Source organism: Epinephelus moara, chromosome 21, assembly GCF_006386435.1.
Source record: "Epinephelus moara isolate mb chromosome 21, YSFRI_EMoa_1.0, whole genome shotgun sequence".
Classification (NCBI taxonomy): domain Eukaryota; kingdom Metazoa; phylum Chordata; class Actinopteri; order Perciformes; family Serranidae; genus Epinephelus; species Epinephelus moara.
Window position 1 is genome coordinate 13,685,044 of NC_065526.1, and position 27,798 is coordinate 13,712,841.

The window sequence follows — 27,798 nt, forward strand, 5'->3', positions numbered from 1 at the left end:
ACTACAGAGGTTTACATTCACAGTGTGACTGACTGAAATATAAAGTTTATTGTACTCTTCAAGCCAAATTAAAAACTATGAAACTGTACATTTTATTTCATTTATTTTTTTCTTCATGTTTTATTTATTTTCCTTTTTATTTTCCCTCAGTCCTGCCTTCTTTTTATTGTTTTTTTTTTAAACAATATATAATATATAATTATATATAATTAAATAATTGTTGTTGTCCACTATGTTGCTGTCCTCTTCAGTTCTTGTTTTTATTGTTCAACTGTTTGTTTCTGTGATAATTTCCCCCAGCAGAAAAAAGCAGCATGCCACACTACAAAAACTGTTTAGAAATGGCCTGTGGAGCGTGACAAAAAGCTTAAGGTGGCGACCTGGCTTCTAAATTTCCCAGGTCCCAATCTGCTCAATGATTCTTGTGATGTGCCGGTAACCCAGATGAACCCCTAATCCAAGGTGGAGCCTCCTTGGATTGGACTTGGCTCTGACCTGTCAAGGTATGGACACAGGATCTCTGGGAGTGTCCTATGGTGTCTGGCACCAGTGCGTTGGCGACAGATCCATTAAGTCTAGTGGGTTGTGAGGTGGGTTAATGGCACGTGCCACAGATGCTCATTCAGATTGGGATCAGGAGAATTTGGAGGCCAGGATGACACTTTGAGGTCTTTGTGACATTCCCTGGGCCATTCCTGAGTGATGTTTGCAGTGTGGCGTGGTGTATTATCCTGCACTTCCATTGGGCAGTGCTGTTGCCATGAGGGGGCGTGTACATGGTCTGCAACTGTGTTTGAGTGGGTAGAACATGTCAGGTGGTATCCACATGAATACCAGAACCAAAGGTTTGCATTATTGTTTTGTCTAGCTGGGTAAATATTAAGTCAATGTATGTTCTTAGTTAACTTTTTGTTTAATCAAGTAACCACAAGCAGGAGGTCAGTAGAGCCTAAAGTATTACTAAATATTGCTATGTATGTGTCTGTGCATCCACAGGACAGGTTTCAGTCTTATAAACTGGGTGGAGGGCTTCAACACCACCCTTCCCACCCCCCCACCCCCTCTGAAACCAAACCTCCCCTCAAACACCTTTTATGGGACTTTACTCCCCACAGTAGACGGCATTCCCTCCATTGTTAAACAAAGTTACATAACTCATGCTGTAGTGCAGGTAGTGGAGATACTGCAACAGGTCACTGCCTTATCAGTGACAACAAACACTGTTGATACCTCATATGGACACCTCACCAAGGGTGGCGAGATAACAATTGTTTATTTTTGTGCTGAAAATATTTTAATACCAGTTACAGCAACTGGGTGGATAGAGGTCAGATAAAAAGAAGAGGCCATTGGCACAAGAGGTATTTTCACAGCAGAAGCAGCCAAGTAGTGACTAAACTGCAGTAGCAGCACTACTAGGATAGTAGTAGTGACACTATAATGGCAGCAGTAATAGTAATAGCAGTAGCAGTAGTGATAGTATTAGCTGAAGTAGGCTATAGCTTAAGTAGCCTTGTAAGAATGAAGTTTGTCTGCTTGTCTAAACTTGGCACGTTCAACCAGCTGTGGTATTTCCATCACAGCCAATCGGAGCCGTAACTGTAGCTGGAGAAATAACCATGGCTGCTGCAGAGTCATTTGACCCGGGTGGGAATGCTGATTGTAACCTTTCCCATTACATACGAAAGCCAGACATTAGTGGGTGTCAGTAGGTTTTTGTCCAGTGGAAACTGCTACTGCTAACACCTGCTAATATCTGGCTTTTTAATGCAGTGGGAAAGGTTTTAATTGGCGTACATTCCCAGGTCAAATGATTCTGCAGTAGTAAAGGATATTTATTAGCTCCGGCTCCGATCAACATTCATGGGAACACAATACTTGTTGTATTTTAGCTGCTTTACAGGTGAGATGCAACGATGCACCACCTCAAAATACCATCCATGTCCGCACAAGCAGCGCTCAAACATTCCACATTAGTCTGCACTGAGTTGCACTGTTTTCCAGCCTGTCTGTGATACTGAATGTGACACACAAACACCACACCCCAGGCATATTTGTCTGCTGCAGAGCCATGTAAACAGTTGTGGTTTACTGACAGTGGGAAAGAAGTCTACAGCCTTTTTAGCAGGTTTAAGGCCTTTGCACACTGAGTCCGTTTTTATGTCTGAAATTGTTGTACATCTAAAAATAAATACAACCTTACGTCATGTTAATTACGTTTGCACACTGAGTCGGAAATTTTCGTCCATCATATTTTCTGCGTTTTTCGCATCCATCAGAAGCTTTTAGAGACGTTTGACCAAGAATCAGTGAAGGAAATGTGGTGGCGGGACACATCTGTGACAAGACAGAGGAACGGGGCGCACAGAATCCTTTCATAACTGAGACAGCTCACTTTCAACAGGTCAGATAGTCATATTCAGGTGGATGATGATGAGGAGGAGGAGGATGTGGACTGCACACAGAATGTGGAGACAGGGAGCAAAGCTTTGCTTCTTCATGCAGCTGCAGTGCCAGATTTGAGACAGGAAGAGTAACTTCGGTGGAGAGAGGCAATAGAGGGAATGTGTCTTCTCATTTTGTCAGGTATTGCACCAAATTTTCACACCAAACTTTTTTCAGATGGGGATTTAAAAAAACCATCCACAAAAAAAAAAACAGACTCAGTGCGCAAAGGCCTTTACCCGTGTTAAGAAAACCTGCATACATGTGCTAATGTTGGTGGAAAAGGCTTCTTAGGATGCATTCACATTGGCGCTATTTGGTCCGCTTAAAACAAACCCTGGTCCGCTTCAGTGGATAGATCGGTTTGTTTGGAGTGGTGTGAACGCTCTTCCGAACTCTAGTGCGGACCAAACGAGCGCACCCTGGTCCACTTGAAAACTGGGAGTCTCGGTTCACTTGCAAGTGAACCCTGGTGCGGTTCTTTTACAGTGGGAAATGCAAATGGACTATCCAGCGGACCAAAGAGAGGAAGTGAACCAAAGAGAGGAATTGAACTAAAGAGAAGAAGTGATGTACAGCGCATGGCATTTTGGGTAGAAAAAACAAAGCCAACAGTGTAAACCAGGAGAAGCAGTTTTTAAACTGTTTAACGAGAGGATCATGGCAGGCGGATTTAATCAGTCGGCGGATCAGTGTTGCATCAAGGTAAAAAAAAAAAAAAACTGCGACAGCAATATATTAAGGCGATGGATTTCCATTTTCGGTCCTGGCCAATCGACGAGCCATGTTTTCTTCTTCCTCATGCTTTTTTACTTCCTGGTCAGTGGTCGTTTCAGGCAATACCGCCCTCAAACGAGCAGCTGTTGTCCAGGCGGTTTGGTCTGCTTTAAAATGTGCAGTGTGAGAGTGAACCATTCATTGACCAATTGAACAGAGTCCCCTGGACTATCCTGGTGTGAATGCGCCCTTAGAGAGACACAAATGCAGGAGAGGGGGTGGGGACTTTTGCATGTCTGTGCACAGGGGGGTCATTGGGTTAGAATCCGCCCATGTTGTGGTCCTGCAGCCTTAAAGATCTGCGCACTTCCGTCAGTACTGGTAGTAAAAGTGGTAGTGAGAATATCCAGCTGCAAGGTCTCACTCAAAAGTATGTGCACTATAATTACATGTCAGTGCAAGATAAACACCTCTTGCATCATCATGAGAGAAAGAGTGCATGCACGCGCGCGTTCACTTACTATAAGGTACAAGATACAGTCATCACAATAAAACCTTCATTTAACCCTCAAGTGATTTGATGGGAACTGGTTGTATGATTGATGGTGGCATTTACTGACAGGCTGTTTCTATCCTTGAGAGGCAACGCTGTTTCGTTTTCATGTCACTACACCACACTACACTTCACGTACGAGGGCGTCTGCGCCTTCCTCTCTCACTGTACGTGACGTCAAACCAGCATGGCGGTCAAGGTGACTTCGGCATCGCTCCTTTAGCGATTTTCAAACCTCTCCTTTAACATGTCTGCATGCCTTCTGCTCGTTTTCTCGCGTAGGGGGTCGTTAAAGCTAGACTCCCCGGTGCTGTCCGGGTGGGGTGTCTGTGACGGGGTGTACCGGGAGGCTGTAGCATCACTGGGCTAGCTGCCGCCCGGCGGTGGCTGCTGGCCTTGATGAGACATCCATAACCTCGGAGTTAGCGAGAGAATGCTAAAACAGCTATCAGAGGCTGTCGTGACAAAACCACAAACGCTAGCTGAAGTGCCATCTTGTCATAGCAAGAGCACAGTTTGTCGCTTTGCTCTCGTCCTGTCGCGTTTTGCCGATGTAAAGCTTAACGTGTCATTGCAACGGTTCGTGTCCTCCTCACATGAGTAGTTTGTGCTTGCTAGCCGGCTACACAGCTGTATCGTTAGTTTGGGGCTTGTGCTTTAGTGGTTTGGCTGCTCCATTATTCAGCTAGCTGCCTAACTTGCTCAACATGAGGTGAAGCCAAGGTGTAGTCGTTTCGCTTTGTGTGTGTGTGTGTGTGTGTGTCATGTCTGCTGCAGTGGGTTGTGTGTCTCCTCCACAGTAGTGGACGTTTCAAGGAGACATTCACTCAGAGCAGCTTGCATGTTTTGCTTCATGTTAAGTCCAGTACACCTCCTGCAAAACAGTGTCATAATGCTGTTTTAATGTGCATTATTTTAGGTGCAATCTACCAAACGCGGGGACCCAAGTGAGCTGAAATCAATCTTCCAGAAGGTAAGACAAAATCAGCCTCAAATGTGTCTTTAGTCAATGTCAGATTACTCATAAATATAGCATATGCATCAGCTGTATTTGTGTTGGTAGATAACAGCTCACCCAGCAGTGTTTTCACTGGGGGAGTGAACTTGTAGGTTTGTCACGGGGTTTGAATTACAGCATTAGCCACAGTTAAAAGTCTAGCACAGACTTCTGTTGTTACACTAAAGCATACATAACTGTAACTAACCAGCTTGTCAGTGCTCAAATTGGGATTATTGTGTTTTCTGACAGAGGTTGAAGCTTAAACACAATCTAATAGTGGATCATAGTTGTTGACCTAGCAGCAGCCATTGTGTGTGGAGTGGTTATTTTGGTTGCATGAGAAGTCTGCTTTGACTGTTGTAACATGTTAAAGGAATGTGTTGCAGTGTCATTGATAGCCTGTGGAGCTCAGTGCTTTAAATCTTAAGGTCCATAGTTTGAGTTCCAGTTCAGGCATAATTGTCTGTTTGTGTTTCACGCAAGCAAGCAAGCAAGGACCACAATGTCCTTGTACTTCGTGGCTCATGAACCACAGTGTCATACCAGTGGTCATGATATGTATATAGAAACATTTTGAGTCAGAGTAAAGGCTGTTGCATGTCAACGCATATGAAGGCAGGCCGATCTGTGTAGAAACACAAGATGTAATCAGTACCTTGAGTGGATTTGGATAACCTTTACTTTGCTCCACTGTGTGCCGTGAGGTGACTGTGTTGCCCTCTGTATGGGCCAGCAGTTGTCAGTACCCTGATTTACAAAGGCCAAATAGCTTACCAGCTCAAGCTAAAAACATCAGTGCACATTTCCCTGCTCATGCGTGCGCAGTGTGGGCCAGTGTACTTCTGACATGTCGTGCCACCACAGCAAGATTGATGACCTTCATGTGCTGCATGAATCGCCAGCAGAGCTTAAAAGACCAGTGACAGAGCTGATGTTTTTGTGAGCCAGTAACCTCAAAATAATTCTGTTTGAACGCTGTTGTCAATAGTTTGCATCTGTAAGAACGTTAAAGAAAGGCGAAGTCAGTATAGTGTAGTGTAGTAGTAGCACATGCAGCATATTATGGTGTTCAATAGTCAAAGCTTGTGACCTGTGGTTCACTCAGAGCCATATTCTTGTCATGCTCCACACTCATGCCTCTGAACACTGACCCAACAGGTCATTAGCTAGGGCACTGTGAGGGTCACCAAAGCCGTTAATGAGAAGTGAGAAGGATATACTCTAGGTTATATAAAGGTTGCACACCATTTACAGAGATAACTGGAGGTGTACAAGCAGTTTACTCTGTAGACTGGATAAATTGCATGACGATGAATAATTCAGTCACTGTCAAGTAGTTCACTTAGGGTTGAGGGAAAAGAAGTTGGCGCCTGCGAACGTTTAGGTATCCACACTGATGTCGTTTTATCTTTCTCCTCCCAGTATGCCAGTGTTGTGGACAAGGATGGCGAGAAGTTCATGACCCCAGGAGACTTTGTCCAGAGGTATCTAGGACTTCACACGCAGATCCACCACAACCCCAAAACTGTCCAGCTCATTGCTGCTGTCGCTGACACCACAAAGGACGGGTACGTACTGTGCATGCACACACACATGCTTACACGCAGCTTATCAATAGTAATTGACATTTTATTGAGCCAAGCTGATCAGCACTTGCTATTATTACCACTTACAGATAAGATAAAACTCTGTGCATGCTGTTATGTGCGCACAAATTACAAACACACTCCACTGATCAAGTGACCAAGTGCTCGGATGTGTTCAGGAAACCTTAGTGACAATTTACCCAGACCTGAAAGTCAGTCGTAGTTCATTTGTTGTCTGGCGTTTCAGTTAAAGGGAGAGTCCAGTATTTTTCACCTGGGATCCTATTTTCCCATGTGTTTGTGTCTTAATGGCTAATGGGAACAACAATGTTTGAAATTGCTCCAGTATTGAGAGAGAGCACTGCAGCCAGCAGCCGTGAAACAGGCTGTAGTGAAATCACCTGGGGCATGTCCACACCCTCAATTTACGTCCAACAAAAGTGTTTGTTTTTGCCACTGACTGGCTCAGATTATTGTTTTAAATGTCTGACAACATTGTGGAAGGAATCCTTACAAAGACAGACCTTTTTTAAGAGTGAAATCCTTTTTTGTTAAATGAAAAGCAGCCCCGAAATTGCTATCACCAATTGCACCACACTCCATTGAAATAAACAGTAAATTTAGTGTGTATAGAGCCAGCGTATTTTCACATCTAACTGGGTGAATTAAGGGTTTATTTTAACCAAACCAGAGTTGGTTATTGAAGGTGAACCAAGACGGTTTACGCAAGTTTTATTTTGTTTCTGTCCACTTTGAATGAAGTTGTTTTACAGTGATAAAATTACAGTTAATTCAGATGGAGTCTGGTGGAATTGGCGATAAAGATTTTGGGGTTGTTTCCTGTTAAACAAAACGTTTTCTCTCTGTAGGGATTCTTTCCAGACACTTAAAATAATGATCTGAGCCTGTCAGTGGCAAAAACAGGCACTTTAAATGGATGTAAATTGAAAGCAGCTGAGAGACAGCTTCCGTCTGCAGCACATCGCTTAACACTAGACCAAAAGAAAATTGTCTATTTGACACAAAAACATGGGAAATAGGGTCCAGGTTGAAAAATACCAACTACTACACCTGAACTGCTCCTTTAAGAAATACAATATGATCTGATCTTTGCTTTATTTCAAAGTCTGTGCTGTGTTTGTTTTAACAATATGTATTTGTGTTTTCTTTTACACCACATATGCAGGCTGATCTCTTTCCAGGAGTTTCTTGCATTCGAATCGGTGTTGTGTGCGCCTGACACTCTCTTCATAGTCGCCTTCCAGCTGTTTGACAAGAATGGAACTGGAAACATTTCCTTTGGTACGGGTCAATGTGTTTCCTGTGTTTCCACTTTGACTTCTGTTCACATGATTTTAATGAATACAAAGAATTACAATTTAAATCTCTCACTTTACATTGTGTGGAATATTTTCATCGTCAGTTTTTGGAGGAAATTTTCCAGTTAAATTGCAGTAGCACTGAATCCATCCCTGACGTGTTTGTGTGCTGTGTCATCAGAGCATTCATAAAGTTTTCCTGCAGTGCACCGTGGAGAAAGAATTTCCTAACATGGCATTGTTAACCAGATTACTCCTCAGTCTAAGATATTACACATGGATAGACTTACATAATAGCTCTCACGCACTCGTTCCGCTTTCCTTCCTGCCTCTACCTACTTTCTTAAATCACACATACAAAGCTTTGTGTTACGGCATTTGAATGACTTAACTGTTGTTTATTGAAATTGTCCCAAAGATTGATTCCTTGTTTGAATGTGTACTTGTGCTGCAGAGAATGTGCGGGACATCTTCAGCCAGACCACAGTGCACCACCACATTCCCTTCAACTGGGACTGCGAGTTCATCCGTCTGCACTTTGGGCACGACCGCAAGAAACACCTCAGCTACCTCGAGTTCACCCAGTTCCTGCAGGTGTGCCGATTACACACACTCACACTGATCAGTTTTTCTAATTTCTCTATTTTTTCACTCTATCTCTCCTTCCTTAAGTTTAACAGTACTCTATATTTACACTCAGCCTTGTGGTGTCATGTTCTTAGGAGCTGCAGTTGGAGCATGCACGTCAGGCATTCGCCCAGAAGGACAAAGGGAAGAATGGCGTCATCACCGCCATGGACTTCAGTGACATTATGGCCACCATCAGACACCACATGCTCACACCTTTTGTGGAGGAGAACCTCGTCTCTGTGAGTGTTTGTGTGTGCATGTAGAGCTGAGAACACTGAGAATATCCCGTTCTGATTGACTGGAGGATGAGTGTTATTTTCAGTGAACCACAGCTCTAAATTAATTTTCATAGCTGGAAGCCTAGTCATTTCAGTTTTTTACTAGGGTACAGCATCTCCCAATTTGTGGAGCAGCAAACTGTGAATATATCAAGGAGAACAGGGACATACATTTTTTAATTTGCTGCAAACCATGAGAACAATACTGATGTTTTGATCACTGGCTAGTGGCAATATAATCCACTCTGACCTTTGAGGTTATGTAAGTATACACGCTCAGCAGATGTAAATCCTCATCCGCTTTGCAGCTGTGGTTATTAGCCTTAAAGCATACTGGTCATTTGCTCAGGCTCCTCAGTGTTTTCTTGCGATAGGTGTTTAGATAAATTCCCACTATGATCTCCAACACTTGTTGACGGGGTTAATTGTGGTGGTTAACACTGAGGTGCTATCCTGAGTTAGGAATGTATTTTTGTGTTATAAATTTGTTTTCCTCACTGCCAAGAGATGAATTATTAAAGACTCAGTTATGTATTTTTCAACCTTTTGTGTCTAAGTGATTTATGGGAACAACAGTTTTTGAAATTGGTCCAGAATTGAGCGAGAGCACTGCAGCTAGCAGCAGCAAAACAGGCTGCAGTGTAATGACACAGGGTGTGTTTGCCCGTCAGTTTACGTCCATTAAAAGTGATTTTTTTTGCCACTGACAGAAAGAAGTGTCTGACAACATTATGGAAAGCTTCCCCATAGTCATAGACCTTTTTGTTTAAGAGTAAGATCCTTTTTTGTTTGACCAGAAACAGCCCTGAAACCACCACCACCAAACCCACCAGACTCCATTTAAACTAACAGTGATTATAGCGTGTGTAGAGCCGGCATATTTTTACATCTAACTGGGTGAATTAAATGTTTGTTTTAACCAAACCAGAGTTTGTGATTGCTGAACCAGTGGAAAGATGAACCAAGCCGGTTTTGCAAGTTTTATTTTGTTTCTGTCGACTTTGAATGAGGTGTATTTTACGATGATAAAAGTTTATATAAATGGAGTCTGGTGGGTATGGTGGTGGCGATTTCAGAGCTGTTTCTGATTAAACAAAAAGGGTCTTCAGGTCTGTCTCCATAAGAATACTGTCCATAAATTGTCAGATGCGTGAAATAACAATACATGCCTGTCAGTGGCAAAAACAAGCACTTTTAGTGGACGTACACTGACCGTGCCAAATCACCCGAGTGGTTACACTACAGCCTGTTTTGCCGCTGCCAGCAGCAGCCCTCTTGCTCAATACTGGCCCAGTTTCAAAAAACATTGTTCCCATTAGTCACTTAGTCAGAAAAACATGGACACAAATTAAAAATTCTGAGAATACAATATGATGACTTTAGGAGTAGAGTTACTCAGTTACAGTTTTAATTTACATAACACAGCATTGAGCAATATGTTTTCCATCTCATTAAGAGTTAAATATTTAAATAAAAGCAGTACCTAACATGTCCTTCCTCTGCCAGGCTGCAGGTGGAAGCACCTCTCACCTGGTCAGCTTCTCGTACTTCAACGCCTTCAACTCCCTCCTGAACAACATGGAGCTGATTCGCAAGATCTATAGCACACTGGCTGGCACGCGGAAGGACACACTCGTGACCAAAGGTGCACAAACTGTTACATTACTGTGATGCTGTGTCTTTGACTTGCAGCTCAAGACGTTGCATGAGTGTGTCAGGAATGTCCATGTCATTATTTAAAAAATTCTCTTATCTCTGTGTCTTTGCAGAGGAGTTTGTTCATGCTGCCAACAAGTTCGGTCAGATTACTCCCATGGAAATTGACATCCTGTATCAGCTGTCAGGCCTGCACTCCCCCTCTGGGTAAGCACTTACTCTGATACTCAGTTAAAGTCTGTGAGAGAGTCAGTCAGGCGCAAATCCTAAAATTTAACTCAGACTTCTCTTCTTTACTGATATTTCCTGGTGAATAGTATGATCTGTATAATGACAGTAAGTAACAGGAAGTAAATATCTGTGTATCAGGCGCCTGAATCTTTCTGACATTGAGAGGATAGCTCCGTTAGAGGAAGGATGTCTGCCCTACCACCTGGCTGAAACCCAAAAACAGGTAGGATGCTGAGGGATCTTTGTGTACAACTACTCATTGACCAGTGTTTCACCATCTGCCTGTAATATCTTTAAACACCAGAGCTACTTATGATACATAACAAACATTCTACATTTACACCACAAACTATTTGCAGTTTTGGCATCATTGACATTTGTGGTCTTGTATGTGATTTTCCCATCAGGCCCATGGGGATAGTTCCAGGCCTGTGTGGCTCCAGATTGCAGAGTCGGCCTACAGGTTTACCCTGGGCTCCATCGCTGGAGGTGAGTTATCCTGTGGCCAGAGACACATGGCTGTCTGATGCTTAGTCGCACTGCAGCATCTAATATATCTAATTTGTTTGTGTGCGTTTTACACAGCTACGGGAGCGACAGCAGTGTACCCTATTGACCTGGTGAAGACTCGTATGCAGAACCAGAGGTCCACAGGATCCTTTGTTGGAGAGCTGATGTACAAGAACAGCTTTGACTGTGCTAAGAAGGTGCTTCGCTACGAGGGCTTCTTCGGCTTCTATAGAGGTAGGCCAGAAAGGCACCTTTGTTATTTCCTGTCTGCAGTCACAACGCCAGTGATTTGGGGTTTAGTGTCCGGGCTTTCATTTTGTCGTGTTTCATCTTTCTCCACTTTATGATATTTTTTCTCACCATGCCAGTTATGTCTTGAACACATATGTTGTCTTGAAATTGCAGTTAGCTTATTGAAGAAGCCTTCAGCATAGGCTTGTCCTGATTTGATCGGTGGGCCAATCAAGGCATTTTTTACACATCAGGATTGGCTATTTTTAGCTATATAGAGCTCAATCCAATCCTTTGTTTTACGTAAGCTGTCACACAAGTGTTTCATACACAGCGACACAACGAGTGCAGCCATCATCAGCTTTCCACCCCTATTGTGATCAAATTTTCCTTTCCTATCTTTAGCTTCCTAATCTCTCAGATCATCAGTAAAAGCTCCGTGTGTTTCTTTCAGTCTTGATCTCATGTCTTATTTTCCATCTTCTTATTTCCGTTTGATATCTCCTTTTATAACTGTTCGTCCGGCAATACTTATCAAATTAGATTCTCCTGTTAATCAGTCTCCCATGATGCCCTGCAGGTCTGGTCCCTCAGCTTATAGGTGTGGCGCCTGAGAAGGCTATCAAACTCACAGTGAGTACCCCTGTTCACATACACAACACATAATCCTCCTTGACTCTATGTTTACTTAGCACACACACGTGTTATGTTGCAGTGGTATTGAGCATTAACCTGAATTGTCTTTGCTTGTGTTTGTGTCCCGCAGGTGAATGACTTTGTAAGGGACAAGTTCACGAGCAAGGATGACACGATTCCTTTTTTTGCTGAGGTTTTAGCCGGTGGTTGTGTAAGTACACTGTCCCAAACACCCTTTTAGCCTGCTTTATCTGTTTGTTTAAATGAACACTAGATGAAAAGAAATGCATCCAGTCACTCGAGGGTGTGTGTCTCCTTAGATGTGAAGGCCATTAAAAAGTAACTCAAGCATGCAGTCTGTTTATTTGTTGTATTAACTTGCTTGCAGAGTTCCAAATGACGTTACTAACAGCGGACTGCCGTGTTTAATTACATCCAGAGTTAAACTGTTACCACACAATGCCACTATTTTCTGTTTTTGCCAGCATTGTTCATCCTTACTCTCATTGGCCTAGCACAATTTAATGTCTCAGGAAACGGCAAAGCGAATAATTAATCCAGGTTAATTGTTACTTTTCATACTTTCATGTTCAAGACTTGGATCCCATTCCTCAGCTACGTACATGTAAGATGCATGAGCAGTGATCCTTTTTTTTATGTAAATGTATAAACAAGCTCGTCCTCTCCCCACCTCTCCAGGCTGGAGGCTCTCAGGTGATCTTCACCAACCCTCTGGAGATTGTGAAGATCCGCCTGCAGGTGGCAGGCGAGATCACCACCGGACCTCGTGTCAGCGCAGTGAGCGTGGTTCGTGACCTGGGCTTCTTCGGCCTCTACAAGGTAACGTGTCTTTGAATGCACCACAGATGGTTGTATGAATGGTTGGAGAAAGATTCCTATTTAAAGGGTTACTAACGTTTGTCAAAGAGTAAGATCCTTTTTTTTAACCCAGAATCAGCCCCAAAATCGCTGTCACCAAACCCACCAGACTCCATTTAAATAATGAGTAATTTTAGCGTGTATAGAGTCAGCATATTATTCACATCTAACTGGGTCAATTAAAGGCTTATTTTAACCAAACCAGAGTTGGTGATTGTTTGTATAGTAGAAAGACGAACCTAGACGTTTTTTTGTGAGTTTTATTTTGTTTCTGTAGACTGTGAATGAAGTGTGTTTTACGTCACTAAAATCACTCTATTTAAATGTAGTCTGGTGGCTTTGGCAATAGTGATATTTCGGCTGTTTCTGGTTAAACAAAAGGGATCTTACTCTTAAACAAAAAGGTCTATCTCTGTAGGGATCCGTTCCATGAAGGTGTCAGACACTTAGAATAACATTCTGAGCCTGTCAGTAAGAAAATAAGCACCTTCAGTGGATGTAAATTGAAGATGTATTATTACCTGAGTGGTAACATTGCAGGCTGCTCAGCGGCTGCCAGCTGCAGCACTCTTGCTCGATACTGGACCACTTCAAAAACTGTTAATTCTTTTAGTCATTTAGATGCAAAACTTGGGAAAATATGGTCATGGTTGAAAAATACTAAAATTACCACTAAAGTTCAATCTGTCTGGTATGTATGCACTCTTTCTTTGCCTCACACTCTTTCATTGTCTGTTCTCGAGCACAGTCTCATACATCTGTCTGCTCTTTGTGTCTCTCCAGGGTGCTAAAGCTTGTTTCCTGAGAGACATCCCCTTCTCTGCCATCTATTTCCCAGCATATGCCCACCTCAAGACCTTGTTTGCTGATGAGCAGGGCAGGCTGGGACCTTTGCAGCTTCTCACTGCTGGAGCAATAGCAGGTAACCTCAGATTATGACCTAGAACAGCAGAAGCAGTATGCCATCGCTGTAGCTGCACTGTGCATAAGGGAAATGAATACCATTCAACTGACAAACATGCGCCATCTGACTTCTTTGTAACTCTGTCCCGCAGGTATCCCTGCAGCCTCCCTTGTAACGCCTGCTGATGTCATCAAGACGCGTCTGCAAGTTGCTGCGAGGGCAGGACAGACCACTTACTCAGGAGTCATCGATTGCTTCAGGAAGATCATGAGAGAGGAAGGGTTCAGGGCTTTGTGGAAGGGAGCTGGAGGTGTGTGTGTACTCCTGAATGCAGAGATCCAGTGTGTGTCTCAGATGTTTTATTTATTTTAAAACCATGTTGTATTTGTATTGTGTGTCTCTTTCTTTTCTCCAGCTCGTATGTGCCGGTCCTCTCCTCAGTTTGGTGTGACTCTGGTGACTTATGAGCTCCTACAGCGGTGGTTCTACATTGACTTTGGAGGACAGTAAGTCAATCTTCTTTTGTTTAAAGGAGCTGTTTAGTCCCTTTTGTAGCCCTTTTTGGTCTAACTTGGGCAGCTGTAAAGCAGACAGGGAGGGTGCATGTGAGGATGCACTTTTGGGATTCATGGCCGGTATGGAAATACAGAACATTCAGCTTCAGAGGCAGGAAATAAAACTCCGCAACTGCCTCTTGATGCCATATTTTTCTTTCTATTTCTTTTAAATTTCTGTTAAAAAATAATTTGAAGTACCTGTCCTCATATTTGTCTCACCCTACTTGATGGTTTACCAAATGACATTTTGTTAGCATGTGATTTGTTTTGTTAGTAGATGAATCACATTCCACTTGATGACATGATAAGATGATACCTGTTGCACTAAAGATATGCAAATATGCACTGCTGGTCAAACGTTTGGACTCACCTGCCACAGAAGCTTGATTTGGTGCAGTCACTTGGCTGACTGTACGCTTACCCTTTTTAGGTTGTCATGTTTGTACATGAAGAACAAAACACTGTAAAGTGGTTCAACCAGACTGACGAGGCACAAAGAGACAAAGATAACTCTGTGCAACAGTGATGTAAGAACAGAGAATGTTCTTATATGCTTCACGCTGTGTGGGATGGGTGTGCCATCTTGTGAGATTAGCGCTCTGTTATCTGTTATCAAAGTGTATGCACTTAGCCCAAAAACAAGATCATTTACAGTGTCTGGGTATGAGTGGAGGTAGTGCATTATTGCTGTGTGTCAGAGTATCCTTGGGCAAGATGCTGCATCTCAAATAGCTCCCGATGGCTGTTCCATCAGTGTAAGCGCGTGTGAATGGTTACTGAGTAGCAGGTGGCAACATGTATGACAGCCCGTGATGTAGTGTAAAAGCACCTTTAGTGGTTGGAAGACTAGAAAGGTGCTATACAAGTGCAGTCCATTTATAATTTCTCATTCCAAATACTGTTGCTTGATCCTCTGTAGCAGGCAAAAGGGAAACACAGAGGGATCCTCACAAGATGGTGTCCCTCTTGAATAAATTAACCCAGCTTGGCTCAGCTTCATGTTCTCTATAGAAGAAATGACCAGTCATTGGTAAAAGATACTGGAAGCTGAGCAGATTTAAACAAGAACAGGTTCCTGTTTCAGTGACAAGTGCACAATAATACCTACACCAAGCTGGAGATAACAGGCAATGTGCTGATTTAGTAAAGCTGTTCTTCAAACTTTACCACAGAAATAGTTAGTCTAGCATAAGCACTGTTGGAGCTAGATTAAGGAATATCAGCTGATCATACTGTGGTCTGACAAATTACAGTTTAAACCTAATTAATCTAACCACAGAGTTGACTACAGAGGGCCCAGAAAACAGCTTCCCAAAATATTTAGATCCAAATTGCACCGTTGTGCCTCAGTAATGATTCCAGGGTCATTTGTGCTTTTCTGGACTGAAAAACAAGTTAAAAATCGAAGGGTATTTGGGGAGAAAATGGTCATAACAGTGTCCCCTTCAGTCATGCGACACTTTGGGGACAATGAGTAAATTCATTATTGTTAAGGATTTAGTATTTGTAGTGGTGCCTGCTGAAACTTCTCCCATGTGCCAAGCAAGTAGGAGAACTATGGTGGCTTATATAACTATAAATGCTAAAAACATGTTTTCCCTTCCTTTCTATATTAGAAATACCCTTATGTTTGTGTAATGATCACTCCCGTCCCCCTCTTTTCTCTCTGCAGTCGTCCGTCAGGATCTGAGCCCACTCCCAAGTCACGCATCTCAGAGCTTCCTCCCATCAATGCCGACCATGTTGGAGGCTACCGCCTGGCTGCGGCTACCTTTGCCGGGGTGGAGAACAAATTTGGCCTCCACCTCCCCAAATTCAAGTCCTCCGGCGTGGCTTCCATACATCTCCCAGAGCCAGTCGTTGCCACGCCGGCTCAGGCCCCATAAAGGGTCTGAATCTCCATATCACTTTGCCATCATCCCTCTCCTCTACCAGGAGCCAGACACTTAGATAGATACACAAATAAAATACGCACACACACAGAGCTAAAATACACTCCATGAATAGGGGGGGGGGGGGCGAATTTAGGAACAAACACCAGGGTGAAGGTGAGCTCCACTGGTCCCTAGCCAGAGAAGGAGACCTGGCTGCAGCTGAGGACGTAACGGAGCAGACAACGGGACCAGAGTGCTGACTGTGTCGTATCTTCAGTGGCTGTACGCTCCTGGAACCTCCATCTTTTGTGTTCTTCTCTCCAGCATTGGTATAAAACGGAGCCTCCGGCACTCCTCTCTCTCTCATGAGTAGCTGATTTGATTTTTATTCTGTTTTCTGTCTGATACTCAGTGCGAGTAGGACTTCTCTTATTGGACAGCGGGCATAGGAAATATTAGATTGGTCAGCATGGTGTGTGGGGCTTCACTATGGTTGGTCCTCACACAGGGGGCAGCATACTGTACATATTGTAAAACTGTACCGAGACAGCACATTGACAGGAAGGAAAATGTTACAAGGCGAAGCTCCGTAACGTTCATTCAGCACCATTATACAGTAACTGTAATGTTATGGCAATGTGGGGCCTTTGGTCCTGGTCTCTGAGAATCACTCTTACTGATGTACAGAACTTTTCAATTAAGTGTTTTCTTGATAAAACAAGAATCATGAGAAGAGAATTAGATATTAATAAATTAAATGTATCTCAATTCAGTCATTGTATTTTATTGAAATAAATCATCCATATGGTTTTAATTTTACCAATAGGTCTTGAGTTTTATTCCAATGGAAAAGTGCAACCATTAACTGTATGAGGAACAGTAACAGGAAAGTATACAGTACAATTAGTCTATGCAGAATACTGATCTTGTTCATGTTATATCAAATATGGTTGCTACAGTGCTTTTTTTTTTTTTTCATTTTAAACATTTAAGAGAAAGCGTCTGAAGCTGAAATTTATCATGCTGAGGTTGGACTGCTGCATCCTGGAAGGAATCAAACATTGGATGGAAAAGGAAAATAATGAAAATGAATTAATGTTCTGCGTTAAAAACTAATTTCCAACCCCAGCTTTACACCCCCATTTAAAACTTCATGTAGTTTACTTAGATCCTCATAAAGAGGACGTGTCAGGTAACTGTTTCGACTACTCATTACACAGGTACAGAGTATAAAACAATAACCTTTGGTACAGAAATCACTTTTAAACTGTACTAGTGTCAAGAAATCCAAGGCAAGTACACTAACAGATTTTGCCTGGTTAAAAAGCTTGTAGTGCTTATCTTAGGAATGTATTACTCAAGCTTTTAGTACAAAGCAGCATTTTCTTTTAAAACGATACACAAAATATTTAAATAAGTGCAACCACCAGAATAAATATTAAATATTGTAGTGGTTGAAATGTAAGAATGACACACTCCTGCACAGGCCAGAGTGTGCATGTGAGAGCACATCAGCTGTTTTAGTCATCAAATTCAAGTGCTGCTGAGAATTAAGAGGATCTGATTGTGATATGTCAGCTTTTCCTACTTCTCTCTGCCGTGTGCACAAGTGCGTCTGGAAAATATTAAAACATGTAAAAACACTCAAATGGTAATAAAAAGGTGCAAGTACAAAGGTTTGCATATTTAAAAAAGGGCTGAGTTGGTTGAGGCCTCAGGAGAAGAGCAGTTTCTGGAGCCCTGAGGATGTTATCCAAGCTAGAAGTCGCATCTATGCTTCACGTCACTTCCCTGTACTCCCGTCAGTTCAACTTCAAACCACGTCACTGTGGTTTCTCTTCTACTACTGCTACACATGACATTCATCTCCCTACTAGTGTACTCTAAAACCCTTAAAGACACATTTAAAAACACATCTAAAACTTGTCTAAAACTCTTTCCTATCCATTCTAGCTCTGCAAATCTCCTCAGGCCAATTCATGTTGTAGTAGGTGGAAAAGCTGGAAGCCAGAGAGAGGAGAGCGCTGCTCCTCCGGCAGTGTCGTGTAGTGTGCTATAGGTGGTGTAGTGTACTGGACAGAAATGTATTAGCAGTGTGGGGGATTGTGACATCAGACGTTGGCCAGTTCCTCCGCTTCATCTCGGTTCTCATTGATCTCAGCCAGCGTCCTGACGAAGCGCGTCCACTCATCAGCCTTAGGCACGCAGATTTGCTGCAGAGGACAATGCATATAATCAGTATGTACAGAAAGAGTTGAAGAGAGTGACACCAAAAAAGTATCAGAAGATGTATGTACTGAATTAGTAAGTAATTCAATCCCACATGGAAATAACCAAAGCCTAATCAAGGGATGACCTCTCACCTCCCCTACGTCGTAGACCTGCACCTGTCCCTCCGAGTCCCCGGTGGCAATCTCTTTGCCAGAGTGAGCCCATCTCACACGGTTCAGTGCAGGAGCCCCCTCCACAAACACACTGGCAGTGGGAACCTAAAAACACACACCAGGAGAAGCAGATTCTCAGTCAGCAGCATTCCCATTATAAGACTACAACATGTTCATGTGGCGCATGGAATAACATCAGGGATTTTAGCTCACAATGGTATGATTTAGCTGTACTTGAAGACTGTCTTGGTGCTAAATTAAAGGCTAACCTCAGTGTTGTTCAACCTGGACCCTATTTTTCCAATGTTTGTGTGTCACAGTGACTAATGGGAATAGCATTTTTTTTTAAATGGTCCAGTACTGAATGAGAGGGCGGCAGCACAACAGGCTGCAATGTTAACTACTTGGGGCAGTTCACACATCAATATAAGCCCACTAAAAGTGTTTGTTTTTGCCACTGACAGGCTCAAATTATTGTTGTAAGTGTGCAATAACATTATGGAAAGGATCCTTACAGAGACTGAGCCTTTTGTTAAAGAGTAAGATCCTTTTTGTTTAACCAGAAACAGCCTGAAATTGCTATCAGCAAACCCACCAGACTCCATTTGAATAAACACTAATTTTAGCATGTATAGAGCCAGCACATTTTCACCTCTAACTGGGTGAATTAAAGGTTTTTTTTTTTTCAACCAAACTAGAGTTAGTGATAATTGGAACAGTGGAAAGAAGAACCAGGATGGTTTATATGAGTTTTATTTTCTTTCTGTCGACTTCGAGTTAAGTGTGTTTTATGATAGTAAAATTACTGCTTATTTAAATGGGGTCTGGTGGGTTTGGTGATAGTTCTTTTGAGGCTTTAACGAGCTAAACAAAAAGGATCTTACTCTTAACAAAACGGTCTATCATAGTAGGGATCCTTTCCATAATGTTGTGAGACACTTTAAACAATCTGAGCCTGTCAGTGACAAAAACAAGAACTTTTAGTGGTCTTACACTGATGGTGCGAACATGTTTTGAGTGGTCACACTGCAGGCTGTTTTGCCGCTGCCAGCAGCAGCCATCTCACTAAATACTGGACCATTTTCTTTTTTTTTTTCTTTTAAAAAATAAATAAATAAAAATACTGGACCATTTTCAAGAACTTTTGCCCCTATGAGTCACTTGAGCACAACAACATGGGGAAATAAGGTCCAGGTTAAAAAATACCAAAGTCACCTTTTAAGCGAACCACCTCCTGGCTCTACCTACATATTTACTTTGCAGGCCTCATTGTGCCCAGCAAGCAATAGTCGTGATTTAAACGTATTGGCTATATTTAGCTCCGATTTAGTCTAGTTACATGTAACCCAAATCTAGCCGATTTAATTTTGAAACTGATTAAATGTAATTTTCGCCATTGCAGATGGCGTGCGGTATGATATTCAATCACGTATGGAGAGTCAACAGTAATTAAAATATGTGTATCTCCATTTTTTGGACATGGTCTCTACATAGCCGTATAATTGATGACGTCTACACTTTGGCTATGGTTAGATGTCTACCAAATTTTCACTGGCAGCCCAAATTCAGCCGTGATTTAGCCTAGACGTCAGGTCTTCATGTAGAAAGCTATTAGACGTTTTTTAAACCAGAAAATGCTTGCTGGGTGGTGTCGACCATCTCATCTAAATCTTGGCAAGAGGTCAGAAAAGCAAATTTCCCTGAATGTGAAAGGGTGGAATTAAGGTTTTAGGTTTCAGTGCATTGTGTGTTTGCATACTTCCGTATCATTATTAAGGTTCCACAGGTCCAGGCGTCCAGCTAGATCCACACAAGCAAACAGAGCAGGGTGTGTCGGAGACCACATGGCATCATAGACATAATCACAACTGTCCTCAAATGAGTATAATGGACGGGTACTCTGTACAGAAGAACAAAGGGAAAAATTGACTCATTTTAAGAAACAACTAATAGTTCAATAGCTTGTGTGTGACTGTAAATGTCTCACCTTTGTGCTCCAGAGTTTGACAGTCCAGTCAAAAGACGAGGAGATGAAGAGGTGAGAGAAGTCAACAGGTCCTCCAGCACTGTGACAGCTCAGCCCAGTCACAGGACCATGATGGCCCTCAAACACCTCAGTGATACCCGCCTTACTGTAACACACACATAAAAACAACTGTGAGGACAACTAATTACCACCTTTCCTCCCTGGTTATAAAACAAACAATCTGCCCATAGGAAGACACTTGTTGCTACTGAGGACAGAGGTCACAGATCACACACCTCCCATGGCGACAGGCTGTGTAGACCGAGCCGTCCTCGCTCCCCACCACAAAGTTGTTGACATCCCCCAGAGGAAAGGCCATGGAGGTGACTGCCACCGCTTTGCTCTGTTTGAACACCAGCTCCAGACTGTCCTGCAGGGAAAACAACATGCGGCCTCAGACTCCACCATCTGATATTTATGACAGCATGTCTGTGCATCATCCATTCAAGTTCAATGTACCTGCGGCTGGGAGAGCATGTCGAGGCTCCAAGAGCACATTTTGCCATCAGTGGAAATGCTGATGAGGTTGTGAGCATTTTGGGTTCCCACCACATTCACACAGTAGACTGGGTGCTGAACACAGAAGAGCACAAACAGAGGAGTTAGACAACATGCACTTACCAGGAGAAGTCAGCCAGATGTAACCGTGAGGAAAATTGAGTCAATCATGTTATAAGAACTTAAATTAAGGGTGCTTTCAGACGTAGAGTTGTCTTGCTTTGGTCCGAATCAGGGACTACGTTTGTTACAAAATTTCAAAATATAGCCTAGGGTTGGTTTGTGTTCTCACGGCAGCATTTACAAGCGGACCAGGTAAAATGCTTTGCGCAAGAAAGCTGGTCTTGACTGGTCAGAATTTCCATGCAGGAAAAATCCAGGAAGTAAACAAAATGTTGAAGAAGAGTACACTACACAACAACGTGTAATGCGACTGCAGTTGGTTCAGATCAAGTTCGGAACAGGTTCTCACCACAAGTGAACTGCACGAGAGTTCATTTGTAAACGAACCGAGACCACCTCTTCAAGAAGGTCTCAGTCCGGTTGTTTTGGTGCACACCCGAGTGCGATTGCTGTGTTCACACCTGCCCAAACAGACCTCACTTAGGGGGCAAATGAACTTGAGCTCGACTAAACCGAACCAAACAGGGCAGGTGTGAAAGCACCCTAAGTGAGTGTGTGTAGTCATAAAGGTGTGTGAGCTCCAGTGCATTACTGTGTGTGCAGCTGCAGACAGGGGGGTTCTCTGAACAGGGGTGCGCTTGTTGCTCCTGTTGTCCCATAAGACAATCTGTCCGGAGTACGTCCCACCCACCACGAGGTTGGGGTGGAACTTTGCAAATCCGGCTGACATCACCATAGACTGGAGGAAGAAAATGTTACAATAAAATATATCTGCTTCTGCCTGAGCATTTGCTTGAAATAAACATGTTAATTCTCTTAAAGATCATGTCTTTATGTCTGAGGTTTGTAGCGTAATTGCATGTGAACTGTTTCTTTACCTGGCAGTGGAAGATGTACTCTGGTGTGGCCTTCTTGTACTTCATGTTCCAGACCAGCGCCACGCCATCAGGCTCATGGGGAGCATCCTCGTTGTTGTTATACGAGGCCACCAACAGCTCTGGATACTGAAAGGAACAGAGCAGCCGTTATTTAATGCAGAGAAAAGCAAGGAAGGAATCATTTAAGAGTCACAAATAAATCAACACAGTAATCGCAGAGGATTTCCAGTCTGTTCTGACTGAATCCCGACCAAGGGTGCTTTTTTGTTAGCGTAATACGAAGATTTTTCTCCTCACCTGAGGGGACCAGTCGAGACAGGTGACCACTCTGTTTTTAGTCCAGCGCTCATCTGCAAACTGTCTGTTCAGAACCAGCTTTGCACCTGCCTGCAAGTCACTGGGAGGAACCAAACAAAACAGATTATCACCCCAGCTTATACATCTGTTTGTCATTATGCAAGTTTTTTTTCATGTGCCTCACCCCTCCTTATCCTCTAGATCTCTGCCGCTGTAATCGAAGCAGACATCCACATGTTCAGCAAGAGCTCTCTCCACAATTCTGCTGCCTCGCTCGAAAAACGACAGGAACTCCTCGGAGTGCAAGACCTGCAGTTTCTCTTCTTCTGTCAGCTCTTTGGGAATATCTATACGCAGAGAATTTAATACAGAGATAAGGAAAAATACTAGAAAAGATCTTGCTTACTGGTAACATATTGCAGGATAGATAGAAATTAGTGTGGTAAGAGTAAAAATGTAGTAAAAGCCTAACAGTCAAGACTTTTCCCACTATTGATCAGCATTATTAAAGCACAGTGAATTGCCTGCCAGAGTTATTGGTATCCAAAAATCAAAGGCCATTAACAGCCAGCTCACACAAACGTCTGTCCTTACCCTCCTCCTGCTGTTCGCCATGTTCATCTTTCTCCTCCTGGGCATCCTCGGCTGGTGGAGCAGTTATCTCCTCATCCTCTTCCTCATCTGGAACACACACACACACACACACACACACACACACACAGTACAAAGTTAATTTTTGTTCGATTTTAAGCAAAGGTAAAAAGTTGGGGAAACAGGTCTAAGTTTCAGGGTTTCTACAGCTTATGGAAAATTGGATTTAAGACTTTTTAATGCCAGTTTTCAACTTGTATTTCTCAACCTGCATGTAGGATTCCACGGTCTTGATTACCATTATGCCGAGTTTGAAAATCTTTTGCATAAATTCACCAAGGTTGGTATGAACTGCCTTGTAATAGTATGAGTCATGCTGAAAAATCTTGGTTAAATGGCCAATTTTTGTCGACTTTGCACTCCGCCATGTCGTCCAGGGTACAGCGACAGTTAGCTAGCAGACAGTGGGTCCTCTGCTCAAAGCATCCAGGCAGAAAACAAAATATGAGTGTTGTTACTTTTGCTTTTTTGATCTGTGTGATGTTAGGGGGCCTTCAGTAAATTATTTAAAAGAAACAGATGTTACCTTTTATTTTGAGATTTTATCATGCAACATCAGAAAAAATCCCAACTCAAAATCCTATCTTAGCTGTTTCAAGACTTTTGAAAGACTGATTTGAGTCTTTTTAAGGCCTTATTTTTGGATATTTAATGAATTAAATGTCAAGTTTTTAAGGAACCCTGATGTTTATTTACCTGGTTTCTGATCGGTGTGTGTCACTGCCTCAGTGGGTGTCTGTGTTTCTTTGGAGTAGGACACCATTTCCTTTGGGACAAAGTCCACCTGGGTCATTTTGGACATGCCCAGCCTCACCGCTCCACGTCTACACACACACACACATGCACGCCATCATTGAATTAAGCACACACATAAACAGGTTTGCAATACGAAGCAGACGTAAATGCAATTTTTACATGTAGAGACATAAATATTGATGTACAGACATAATATAACACATTTAGACAAATCTAAGATGAAACCACAAAAACTGAAAAAAGCTGGAAGACAAGCTAAAGGAGAGAGGAGGAGCAGTACCCCATCATCTCAGAGTCGGAGTGGAGTTGCAGAGTAGAGGGGTCAGGATCCCAATGCAATGTCCTAATACAGCCAAACCACCGGATGGTGTTAGTTAGAGAAAGACAGGACAGAAAGGAAAAACAAGAGGATGAAACCCAACGCAAGAGACAGGCAATAGGTAAGCCAGTTAAGAGATGGGAAAAGACAGCAAACAGAGAGGAAGAAAGACAGAGAGAGAAGAAGAACGGAGTGCGTGTTAATTGAGAAACGTCAGCGTGCCGGTGAAAAGGCAAAGAGGAGACAGGTCAGAGTTCATCAAGTATATTTACCATGTTAATACACACACACAAACACTTGGCATGCAGGTACAACCCAACATTATATAAACATGATCTCAACAACCAATCCCCATCTCTCCCTCTGTCTCACACACACACAGACCTTGGTCCTGCGTTTCCATCCCCAGAATCTTGGCTTCCTGCATCGCTGCCCACTGATTTGTTGGAGGGAGACATGGGGGCGGGGACTAGGTAGTGAAACAGACACGTATCCTCTGTTACTACCCTCAGGGGCTGAGCTGTGAGTGCGTGTTTGTAAGTGCGCAAGTCAATGAATGGGTGAGTGAGTGAGTGAGGGGGAGAGTGAGTGAGTGAGGGAGGGAGTGAGATATGGCAGAAGTGTGTGAATGAGTGAGTGAATGAGTTTGCATGCAGTGGGGAAGACAAAACACAAGAGGACAGACAGAGGGGAGAGAAGAGAGAATGAAAATAAATGGCAGGCAGGTTTTAGGTGTCATGCACAACATAGTTAACAACATGTAAAATGTTCAGATATCATATGAGGTGGGGAGGGGGGAGGGGGGAGGGGGAGGGGAAGTGACGGTAACCAAGCCAGGCCACAAAGTTAGAGGTGACATTTATAAAACAGTTCAAGCAAACAACCAGAAAACGATGAGAGATAAGTGAAGGTGAGAGATAATAATAGGAGCATGCAATCGATGAGTGTTTACCGTGGGGTATGTCAGGGGTGATGCCGACACTCTGCAGCAGCGCCTCCGCCTCCCTCCTCTTCCTCTCCAGGTCAGAGTCTTCATGGCCACCTGAGGACCCACCGCCCGCCTCGGCTCCACGCTTTGAGTCTCCCTGTAGAGCAGAGAACAAGCTAAAAACAAAGCAGCAGCCCGGCAGGTTCTTCCATGATACGTGAAATTCAATATGTTTAAGTTCTTGTTTCAGTCACTTACATCCTTCTTTTTCTTCTCCTCTTCTTTTCTCTTCTTCTCCTCTCGAATCTGGGCGATCCGTTGCTTCTTCCTCTCCAATTCAGCCTTCAGCTCACTCTTGTCAGACATACTGTAGGAGGAAGAGAAGATCTTACAGCACAATGAAGACATTATCTAATACTTCACTCCTTGCTCTTATTTTTTCTCTTTGACTCATATAAGCTGCCCTGATCAGGACCCTCAACTATACATCTGAATGTAAATACTAGGCTTACAGCACCCTCAGTAGAGCTGTAGCTATTACATATTACTTTTATTATCAGTTAATCTGCCCATTATTTTCTAATTGATTAATCATTTGGTCTAAAAGGTCAGTTTTGTCCAACCAACACTAAAAAACCCAAAGATATTTTACCTCCAATGATATAAAAAGGAGAAAAGCAACAGAATCTAGAAGCTTGAACCATCAAATGCTCATCAAAACATTAATTTTTTTGTTGTTTTGTCCAACCAGCAGTTCAAAACTGAAATATATTCATGGACAAGAAGTCACAGCAAGTTCTCAGCTTGTACCATCAACTGGCATTTTTGCTTGAAAACAAATACAATAAAACAAGTGAATTATCAATTATCAAAATAGCAGCCAATTAATTTTTCAGTCAAACAACCAATCTATTAATCAATTAATTATTTCAGCCCTAATGTTTCAGGAAAAAGAAAGACAGGAGACAAAAGTTAAAGCCTCAGCATTTGCAACAACACTGCTGTACTGTGACTTAACATGACCTATGACCTTGCAATTAAGACAGACCAAGGGGAGGAAGATAATATCGTAAATTTCCCTCAATGGGCTTATCCTTGGAGTATTACAAAATTATTAATATTATCATCATCATCATCATCATACATACAAACAAACCCACCAACCCTGGGCCATGGTGGTCTAATTGCAGATGCTCAAAAACAATACAACAGAATGATTAGTTCATAAGTTGATGAGTTAATTGACAGAAAATAAATCAACAATTTTGATTATCAATTTAGATTTTTCTAGCAAAAAACACCAAACTGATTTTCTGCTTTTCAAACATGGTAGCAAACTAAATATGTTTGACTTTTGGACTGTTGTATGAAACAAAAAAAGCTGCCCAAAGACAGTTTAAAAAAGTGGGTGCTGTGCTGAGTAACAAAGGTACAGTATATTTAACAACTTAAAGGTAATACGTTTTAAGATTAGCACCAGGAAATTCACCTTTTCCAGCATGCAAACTCCACATATCGGTCCTACTGGATCCTGACTGTGATGTCTGACCCAGTAGCTATGCAGCATTAATACCACTGTAGCCCAGGGCCTGTCATACTGGTGGCATGTGAACACCAGCCAGCTGTTGATAACAATGTCCTCTTTATCTGCCTTTTTTTCCATAATGACACAGCTAACTTTGAATGACTGAGAGTGTGTACTATTCCAAATATAAACTATTAGGCTCAGTTACAATTACAAATAAATACTCTCAGTTAATTAACGTGACTATTATACATTATATTAAAAGTCAGAGCTAGCTGTAGTCATGTCATTATATACACACGGTAGCTACAAACTAGTCATATTAATGTCCTAATCCTATCCAACATCCAATCCAATCCATCCTAATCCAACACCTCTCCAACCGCTGTCAGACTAACTGCAGATAAATACAAAAACTAGCTATTGTTTCCGTTTCACCTTCACCTTTGTTCTTATATAGTGAACCCCTCATCTTATGGAGGTTTTCTACCGGGTCAAGGATTTGTTTAAACATTTCTATAATCTAATTAACGGCTACAAAGTCAGCACGGACAGCTATCCTGGCTGTTAGCATGCTAATCTCCATGGCACCCGGCCGGCGGGCCTAGCTGCTGTCACAATAAGCGACTAACGGTAACGGTAACGGGAGCATCGCAAACCAACGCCCGAGCCTCTCTTCTTCACTTTCCCGTTTACTGACACGAATAAAAACAACACAGTCATGAAGGCAGAATAAAATACCTGATATCCGGTGTTATATATGAGTCGAAGGAGGGAAATAGAGTCCAGTTTTGTGTGGGTTTAGGTTGAAGAGGAGGGATGGTGGAGACTGATGATGCTGGAAGAGACACAGTAGTTTACTCCGCCGCGGTCTTCTTCTTCGGCGGTTGGGCACAGTGGTTGAAGTAGAGTATCATCGCCCCCGACTGGCAGAACATTATATTGCCCTGGAGAAATGGTCAATATAAATGAGAAAAGTATTTATATCTTGAGTAAATACAGGAATACTACAGTACAGCATTACAAAACAATACAGTAAAATGCTCTAGATTATTTTATTATATGTATTTGTATTGTATTGGCACGTCCCACAGATGCTCAGTCAGATTGGGAATTGGGGACTTTGGCGGCCAGGTCAATGCCTTGAGCTCCTTGTCATGTTCCTTGGGTCATTCCTGAGCAGTTTTTGTGGTGTGACTTGGCACATCGTGCTGCTGGGGGGACCACTGCCATCTGGGAGTGTTTAGCCGAGTGGAGTGCATCAAGTAACATCCACATATATGCCAGGACCCAAGGTTTCCCAGCAGAACACTGCATTTTAACAAGATAATCAATGTTATTCATTTCACCTGTCAGTGGTTTTAATGTTTTGGCTGATCAGTGTATACCTGTGTTCAAAGATAAATG

The 27,798-nt window shown here is 42.6% G+C and overlaps 2 protein-coding genes across 5 annotated transcripts; one reads left to right on the plus strand and one right to left on the minus strand.

The window, feature by feature from the left end:
• Window positions 1-3,828: 3,828 nt before the first annotated feature.
• LOC126409174 (electrogenic aspartate/glutamate antiporter SLC25A12, mitochondrial-like) lies at window positions 3,829-16,825 on the plus strand. The gene is made up of 18 exons (XM_050075138.1): window positions 3,829-3,914; window positions 4,635-4,688; window positions 6,138-6,283; window positions 7,488-7,603; window positions 8,075-8,214; window positions 8,343-8,489; window positions 10,035-10,173; window positions 10,298-10,391; window positions 10,554-10,638; window positions 10,823-10,904; window positions 11,001-11,159; window positions 11,737-11,789; window positions 11,923-12,003; window positions 12,492-12,632; window positions 13,455-13,593; window positions 13,727-13,885; window positions 13,991-14,081; window positions 15,805-16,825. Exons 1-18 carry the CDS (start codon window positions 3,903-3,905, stop codon window positions 16,016-16,018), a joined length of 2,052 nt encoding a protein of 683 aa, XP_049931095.1. The 5' UTR covers window positions 3,829-3,902; the 3' UTR covers window positions 16,019-16,825.
• LOC126409175 (dynein, cytoplasmic 1, intermediate chain 2a-like) lies at window positions 16,815-27,264 on the minus strand. Of its 4 annotated transcripts, none has more exons than XM_050075140.1 (17): window positions 27,133-27,264; window positions 25,125-25,233; window positions 24,891-25,023; window positions 24,323-24,407; window positions 23,900-23,962; window positions 23,560-23,687; window positions 22,807-22,893; window positions 22,397-22,559; window positions 22,213-22,312; window positions 21,916-22,041; window positions 21,630-21,776; window positions 20,876-20,989; window positions 20,653-20,786; window positions 20,378-20,522; window positions 20,150-20,290; window positions 18,370-18,495; window positions 16,815-18,219 (listed from the first exon to the last, which is right to left on the minus strand). In XM_050075140.1, exons 2-17 carry the CDS (start codon window positions 25,230-25,232, stop codon window positions 18,118-18,120), a joined length of 1,902 nt encoding a protein of 633 aa, XP_049931097.1. In that variant the 5' UTR covers window position 25,233; window positions 27,133-27,264; the 3' UTR covers window positions 16,815-18,117. The 4 variants fall into 4 exon arrangements, with proteins under 4 accessions (XP_049931097.1, XP_049931096.1, XP_049931099.1 ...); XM_050075139.1 differs by having other exon boundaries at window positions 24,323-24,458; XM_050075142.1 differs by lacking the exon at window positions 23,900-23,962.
• Window positions 27,265-27,798: the final 534 nt, after the last annotated feature.

What these genes read in the sequence shown, in the direction of transcription:
- LOC126409175 (XM_050075139.1), bottom strand. Translation starts at nt 25,232, where the DNA reads ATGTCTGACAAGAGTGAGCTGAAGGCTGAATTGGAGAGGAAGAAGCAA. An exon ending in TCCGACTCTGAGATGATGGG is followed by an intron (nt 23,688 to 23,899) that starts GTACTGCTCCTC and finishes GTGTGTGTGTAG; the next exon opens with ACGTGGAGCGGTGAGGCTGG. An exon ending in TGGCGAACAGCAGGAGGAGG is followed by an intron (nt 22,560 to 22,806) that starts GTAAGGACAGAC and finishes CTCTGCGTATAG; the next exon opens with ATATTCCCAAAGAGCTGACA.
- LOC126409174 (XM_050075138.1), top strand. An exon ending in CCTGGGCTCCATCGCTGGAG is followed by an intron (nt 10,905 to 11,000) that starts GTGAGTTATCCT and finishes CGTTTTACACAG; the next exon opens with CTACGGGAGCGACAGCAGTG. An exon ending in AGAAGGCTATCAAACTCACA is followed by an intron (nt 11,790 to 11,922) that starts GTGAGTACCCCT and finishes TGTGTCCCGCAG; the next exon opens with GTGAATGACTTTGTAAGGGA.